The sequence below is a fragment of the Dipodomys merriami genome, unplaced genomic scaffold, assembly GCF_024711535.1.
Source record: "Dipodomys merriami isolate MVZ:Mamm:240054 unplaced genomic scaffold, mDipMer1.0.p SCAF_348, whole genome shotgun sequence".
In the NCBI taxonomy this organism is placed as follows: Eukaryota; Metazoa; Chordata; class Mammalia; order Rodentia; family Heteromyidae; genus Dipodomys; species Dipodomys merriami.
In genome coordinates, this window is record NW_027205026.1 from 763,471 (window position 1) to 770,649 (window position 7,179).

General features: G+C 63.8%; 1 protein-coding gene across 1 annotated transcript; it reads right to left on the reverse strand.

Annotated features, from left to right (window-relative positions):
* Positions 1–4,854: 4,854 nt before the first annotated feature.
* Positions 4,855–5,741, reverse strand: LOC138803788 (homeobox protein ESX1-like). Its single transcript, XM_069987875.1, has 2 exons — positions 5,718–5,741; positions 4,855–5,394 (listed from the first exon to the last, which is right to left on the reverse strand). The coding sequence occupies exons 1-2, from the start codon at positions 5,739–5,741 to the stop codon at positions 4,855–4,857; spliced, it is 564 nt and encodes a 187-aa protein (XP_069843976.1).
* Positions 5,742–7,179: the final 1,438 nt, after the last annotated feature.

The following is a 7,179-nucleotide window of genomic DNA, read 5'->3' on the forward strand; positions in this document are numbered from 1 at the left end:
GAGAGGAAGGAAGGAAGGAAGGAAGGAAGGAAGGAAGGAAGAAAGGGAGGGAGGGAGAGAGGGAGGGAGGGAGGGAGGGAGGGAGGGAAGGAAGGAGGGAGGGAGAGAGGGAGGAAAGGAGGCAGGGAGGTATGACACACAAAGTAGAGTTCAGACAATAAGTATTATCAAGGTTAAGCAGGTCAAGTCATCAAGAGTCATAACCATGAATTTAAGAGTTTCTAGTAAGAGTTTCAACAGAGACAGGCAGATCTAAAGGTTGATGGTCAAATCCATGATCCACCAGCTCCACTGAACGTGACCCCCTCCTCCTCCCAGCAACTGATGGAATCGGTGACAGAGCAGCAGGTGTGCACGACCTCACACCATTGCCAAGCACGCACACGCCAGTCACCACAAAACAAGACTCCAGACTCAGAGAGGACTGGCGCCATGCACCACACACTCTCTGACACTCAAGACACCTGTAAAATCCCTTTAAACATACGAAAATCAAACAATAGACTTCCAAGTGATCCCGGGGTAAAATAACACCTTCGAAGAGAATGTTGGGAATACTGTGAATGATCATGAGAACAAGGCATGTCAAGCAAGCTTTGTGAGCTACAGCCAAAGCTGTGGTTAGTGTGAAGAGGATAGCTTTAGATACGAGCTAGAAAAGACGGTGTGGAGCGTGTGTGTGTGTGTGTGTGTGTGTGTGTGTGTAGAGTGTGTGTGTGTCTGTGTGTGTGTGTGTAGTGTATGTGTGTGTGTAGTGTGTGTGTGTCTGTGTGTGTGTGGAGCGTGTGTATGTGTGTGTGGAGTGTGTGTGTGTCTGTGTGTGTGTGGAGTGTGTGTGTGTCTGTGTGTGTGTCTGTGTGTGTGTGTGTGTGTGGAGTGTGTGTGTGTCTGTGTGTGTGGAGCGTGTGTGTGTGTGTGGAGTGTGTGTGTGTGTCTGTGTGTGTGTGTAGTGTATGTGTGTGTGTGTCTGTGGAGCGTGTGTGTGCGTGTGTGTGTGTGGAGCATGTGTGTGTGTGTGGAGTGTGTGTGTTTGTATGTGTGTGTGTGTATAGTGTGTGTGTGTCTGTGTGTGGAGTGTGTGTGTGTGTGTGTGGAGCATGTGTGCGTGTGTGTGTGGAGCGTGTGTGTGTGTGTGTCTGTGTGTGTGTGCGTGTGTGTATGTGTGTGTGGAGTGTGTGTGTGTGTGTGGAGTGTGTGTGTGTCTGTGTGTGTGTAGTGTATGTGTGTGTGTGTAGTGTGTGTGTGTCTGTGGAGCGTGTGTGTGCGTGTGTGTGTGTGTGTGGAGTGTGTGTGTTTGTATGTGTGTGTGTATAGTGTGTGTGTGTCTGTGTGTGGAGTGTGTGTGTGTGTGGAGCATGTGTGCGTGTGTGTGTGTGTGTGGAGCGTGTGTGTGTGTGTCTGTGTGTGTGTGCGTGTGTGTGTATATGTGTGTGTGGAGCGTGTGTGTGTGTGTGTAGTGTGTGTGTGTCTGTGTGTGTGGAGCGTGTGTGTGTGCGTGTGTGGAGCATGTGTGTGTGTGTGTAGTGTGTGTGTAGTGTGTGTGTGTCTGTGTGTGTGTGGAGCGTGTGTGTGGAGTGTGTGTGTGTGCGTGTGTGTGTGTCTGTGTGTGTGTGGAGCATATGTGTATGTGTGTGTGTGTGTGGAGCGTGTGTGTGTGTGTGTGGAGTGTGTGTGTATGTGTGTGTGTGGAGTGTGTGTGTGTGTGTCTGTGTGTGTGTGTGGAGCGTGTGTGTGTGTGCGTGTGTGTGCGTGTATGTGTGTGTGGAGCATGTGTGTGTGTGTGTGTGTGTGTCACCGCCTCCACACCCCTGCTGCAGGAGCTCGGTCCACACACCTCCTGCCGGCCTTTGAAGCAAGGACAAAGCACCCAGAGCAGCAGAAGCTAGGAGCCACTGCAGCGTGCCCAGTCAGCAGCGGCTCTCTCCACCGGACGGGGGGTCTCGCTAACTCACTCCCAACACGAGCACTCCCGGCAAAGGACCCCACTCTTACCAACAATAAGCTCAAGACCAGACCTATACCCATGGACGTATGTGGTAACAGAATAATTGATCCTCCAAGCCAAAAGCAGGCGTGGAGGCTCAGCAAGCCTGGACCGGAGCTGCCTGGCTGGATCTGTGAGCCGGGAGGAGTTGGAGGGGGGCCGAGGCAGCGTGACCGCACCCTGTCCCCGGGAACCCAACGCCACAGAGCGGCTGCTGTCGCACCTCCGCTTATGCGGTGCCCAGCAACCTGGGGCTCCTGGAGCCCAGGGCAGCCGCGGGCTCTTTCCTCTTCTACCAAAACTGGACAGGTTGAGGTCAGGGAGCGGGAGTCCGTCCCAGGCCTTCTGTGACGGACACAGTTCCCACCTTGTTTTCAAGCCTGGCCATGGAATGCAGGGCTGGCGCGAGCGAGCAGGTCTTTCCTGCCGCTGCTGAGGAGCTGCGCTGCTGAGGGGCTGCTGAGGGGCTGCTGAGGGGCTGCTGAGGGGCTGCGCTGCTGAGGGGCTGCTGAGGGGCTGCTGAGGGGCTGCTGAGGGGCTGCGCTGCTGAGGGGCTGCTGAGGGGCTGCTGAGGGGCTGCTGAGGGGCTGCGCTGCTGAGGGGCTGCTGAGGGGCTGCTCTGCTGAGGGGCTGCTGAGGGGCTGCTCTGCTGAGGGGCTGCTGAGGGGCTGCTGAGGGGCTGCTGAGGGGCTGCTGAGGGGCTGCGCTGCTGAGGGCGGGCTGCTCAGAGCAGAGCCGCGTGGGGGCGAGCCGGGCGGGCGGGAGCAGGCAGTCGGCCGGCTCTTCCTGTTTCCACAGTGCTGTTATTTCCCCGGCGCCCAGCCCCCTTCTGGAAGCAGATGGGCACGCATTATAAATAACACTCCAACGCCCCCTCCCTTCACCCTCACGCCTGGAGCATGGCCGCCGGAGCGTCCACGCCACGGCCTCCTCTCTCCTCACCTCAGGGAGCCTGTCCTCACCTCCGCACCGCTCAGAAGCCGCTCTTCCTCTGCCCGCAGTGAAACAAACCCGCTCCTGGGTGTGGCTGCGGACCAGGCTTCTCCGTGTTGACTGCGGGAGCCCAGCCAGAGCCCAGGCCCCGGCGTGGACTGCGGGAGCCCAGGCCCCGGCGTGGACTGCGGGAGCCCAGGCCCCGGCGTGGACTGTGGGAGCCCAGCCAGAGCCCAGGCCCCAGCGCGGACTTTGGGAGCCCAGGACGCCGCAGGCACCGCGGGGCTCCTGCCTGCCCAGCCGCTCCCGCACCAGCTCCAGCCCCTCTGCCAGGGCCGCCCCCTGTGTCCGCTTTGCTGCCCCTTTGTGACTCTGCCCGGGGTCTGCAGCAGACCAGGCCTCCCGTGTCACCATCAAAGTGTGTGCGGGCCTTGGACGAGCTTACACACCACCGGCCCAGACCCTGGAGACCAGCCCCCCCCCAGGCTGTGAGCGGGGCGGCCAAGGCCCCCACGTGCCGCTCGGCGGACGGCCGAGCCAGGGCTCCGTGGCTGCTGGGGACGGCGCACCCTTCTCGGGGCCCAGTGTGCCGTCCCGTGAGGAGGCGCAGGACGGGGGGCTCCCGATTCCCACCTCTGGGAGAAACGGGAGGCCCCCGCCCCTCTGCCCCCGCTTCACACCCCGCTCCAATGTTTGCTATTTTGTTATTGTTGTTAATTCCTCGCCAGGTGGAACCAGCACTGTGGGGCTTAATTAAACTCAGCCAGCTGTTGCCGAACACAGGCAATGAGAAGGGTGGTGGAGGCAGCCGTGGGGGTGGGGAGGAGAGGGAGGCGGGAGGGGAGAGGAGGACAGCCCCTCAGAACCCCCGGCCCCCGTGGGTGGGGCTGGAGTTGGGGACCTTGGAGCCGAGTGTCAGGCCGCCGCCTGCGCTCCTGCGTCCATTTTGAGATCTCAGCTCTGGGAGGGGCCCAAAGTAAAATGGGAGGCCAGAGAGGGGCGAAGGCCACCTGTGGCCTCTGGGATGGACTGCCTAGCCCTGGGGGAGGGGCGCAGCGCCCAGCCTCGGAGACGGCGTGCAGGGTGCTTTGGGGGCACATAAATGTGTGTGAGTGCACGTGCACGTGTGCATGTGTGTGCCTATGTGCATGCTCGTGTGTGTGCATGCATGCGTGCATGTGTGATTTCTGTAGGACCAAAGACCTTTCCAGAAATCTGGTTAGGCGTGTGTACACTAGGCCACACGAGGCTCTGCTGGTGTGCCACAGGGGAGGCCCTCCATCTGAGGCGTCTGTGAGCGAGCACATGCCCAAGTCTTGGGGGAAGCACGAGGCACCGAAGGTAGAAGGAGCCGAGAACCGTCAACGGGAGTCTAGCTGTGAGCCGGAAGCCGTGCAGCCGTGCGGTGCCCGGGCGGGGCAGGGTCCTGGGCGGCGTGGACCACCCACACCCGGGACACAGCTCCCTCCGATCAGCCTGTCATAGGCAGGGCTTGGGTGCATGCTCACACCCCCAGCTGCCAGAGGCAGGCAGGAGACCTGCAGATGAGGTCCACCCCAGGCGCGTCCAAAAATAACTAAAGCAAAACACAGGCTGGGGCACGGCTGAGTATCAGCACTCATGCACCATCCAAAGCACTGCCAGGAACAAGGGCAGGTGAGGGGTGGAGTGGCTAGCCAGGGGGCTCAGGGGCCAGGGGGCCAGGGGGCCAGGGGGCTCAGGGGGCCAGGGGCCAGGGGGTCAGGGGGCCCGGGGGCCAGGGGGTCAGGGGGCCAGGGGGTCAGGGGGTCAGGGGGCCAGGGGGCCCGGGGGCCAGGGGGCCAGGGGGCCAGGGGGCCAGGGGGCCCGGGGGCCAGGGGGCCCAGGGGCCAGGGGCCAGGGGGCCCGGGGGCCAGGGGGCCCGGGGGCCAGGGGGCCAGGGGTCAGGGGGCCCGGGGTCAGGGGGTCAGGGGGCCAGGGGGCCAGGGAGCCAGGGGGCCAGGGAGCCAGGGGGCCAGGGGGCCAGGGGTCAGGGGGCCAGGGGGCCAGGGGTCAGGGGGCCAGGGGGCCAGGGGGCCAGGGGCCAGGGGGCCAGGGGGCCAGGGGGCCTGGGGGCCAGGGGGCCAGGGGGTCAGGGGGCCCGGGGGCCAGGGGGTCAGGGGGCCAGGGGGCCTGGGGGCCAGGGGGCCAGGGGGCCAGAGGGCCAGGGGCCAGGGGGCCAGGGGGCCTGGGGGCCAGGGGGCCAGGGGGCCTGGGGGCCAGGGGGCCAGGGGGCCTGGGGGCCAGGGGGCCAGGGGGCCTGGGGGCCAGGGGGCCAGGGGGCCAGGGGGCCAGAGGGCCAGGGGGCCAGGGGGCCAGGGGGCCTGGGGGCCAGGGGGCCAGGGGGCCAGGGGGCCAGGGGGCCAGGGGGCCAGAGGGCCAGGGGCCAGGGGGCCAGGGGGCCAGGGGGCCTGGGGGCCAGGGGGCCAGGGGGCCTGGGGGCCAGGGGGCCAGGGGGCCTGGGGGCCAGGGGGCCAGGGGGCCAGGGGGCCAGGGGGCCAGGGGGTCAGGGGGCCAGGGGTCAGGGGCCAGGGGCCAGGGGCACAAACTGCTTCCTGCCGCTCTGGAGCACTGCTGGCTCGTGGGAGGAAGGCCGGCAGCCATGATAGCCCCTCCCCCCTCTGTCCGCCTGCTCCTGACTCTGCCCCCATCAGAGTTTATGGGGGGGGACCCTCTTCTACTCTCGTTCCATTCCACTTATTATAAAAGCACCAGGAAGTGAGTTCAAATCTGTAACAACCAAGGAGGAAGCGGAAGAACAAAAATGACACTGGCTTCTCACATGCTCTGGTTTCAGAAGCTCCATCGCTGACATCCACACCTGTGAGACGCACGGGTTCCGGCCTCAGGTCACGCTCACAGCCGGGAGAGCACACAGAACCGCTCTGGGTGCTGCAGCCGGGGTCAGGACTCAGACGCCGTGGGCTGCAGTGAAGAGCTGAGCCGGCTCCCGGCGGGGACGGAGGCCCTGGGGCCATCAAAGGCACCGGCTGCATCGGCCCAGCCCCGGAGCCCCGTCCTGCGGGAAGGACCCGGTATCAACGTCTCAGGTTCTGTAGGCTCACCCCTCCAGTGATGGGAGAGCGCAGCCGGCACGGCACCCAGCCAGCCGTGCCTGCGGGGCCGAGGACCAGGAAAACCAAGGCGGTCGGGAAAGTCAAGCGAACGCTGTGCTATGAGCAATAAAATATTAAAGCTCCTTGTCTCTGATCTTTTCTCTTATTAATGTCTTAGAAGCTTGGCACCCACGTGTAGGCCTCAAACCCGCGCAGCTCTTGGCGACAGACAAGAGGGCTGAGCAGTGAGTACCGCAGCAGACACAGGAGTGAGGGGAAGCCTGTGGGCTCCTGAGGGCCTGTGTGTGGGGAGGGACCGGTATCCCCAAGGCCTCCCCGGAGCCCGCAGGCTTGCCCGCGCCCCTGGCTGTGCGGTGGGGACCGACCGGGGCCGGGCGGGGCGGGGGACAGGCATTGCTAGGGGAGGTGGAGGCGAGCAGGCAAGGCAGGTGGCACAGGAACACCGCGAGCTCCAGGCCGGCACAGGCAAGGTCGCTGGAGCTGGGCGCTGGGGACTCACAACTGTGGCTCCAGGAACTCAGGAGGCTCAGATCTGCTCATGGCTGTGGGAAGCCAGCCTGGGCAAATAAATCCTCCACACTCCTGCTGCCAATCAACCAACACAAAGCTGGAAGTGGAGTTGTGGCTCAAGTAGTAGAGCCCGAGGCTTCAGGTTCCGTCCCTGCTGCAAAATAAAGCAAGCAAGCGAATGGAAGCCATGTCGCCTCGTCGCACTCTGGCAGGGACCCGAGAAGGTGGTACTTGGCCAGACTTAGCTCAGACCTCCCCACCCTCCTCCTCACACTTGAACTTCCACATGGCGTGGGTGAGCAGACGTGCTGGCAGCAGGCAGGCGAGCAGGCGCGTGGCCTCGCCCCAGCCTGCAAGACGGCGGTTCCCGCTCTCCCGGACAGTAGACAGTAGGAGGACAGGACCTCGCGATGCCTGCCACCTGTGCAGCAGGACTCGGCCCCCCGGCCGCCCGCCTGTCCCTCCCGTGGCCGTGGATCAACCCACCACTCCTGGGTGGAGTGTGACAAAATGCCCCAGCATTCAAACAGCAAAGTGGAGCTGGCCCGGCCGCGGTGGAGAACACACACAGGGCGGCCCCTCTGCCCCGGCACCGGCATGTAGTGAGGGTACCTGAGGAGCCCCGCACGGGCTGTCCTCTGGCTGGTCATCCTGAAG

What these genes read in the sequence shown, in the direction of transcription:
- LOC138803788 (XM_069987875.1), bottom strand. Translation starts at nt 5,741, where the DNA reads ATGGAGCTTCTGAAACCAGAGCAT. An exon ending in AGCTTCTGAAACCAGAGCAT is followed by an intron (nt 5,395 to 5,717) that starts GTGAGAAGCCAG and finishes CCTGGCCCCCAG; the next exon opens with GCCCCCTGGCCCCCTGGCCC.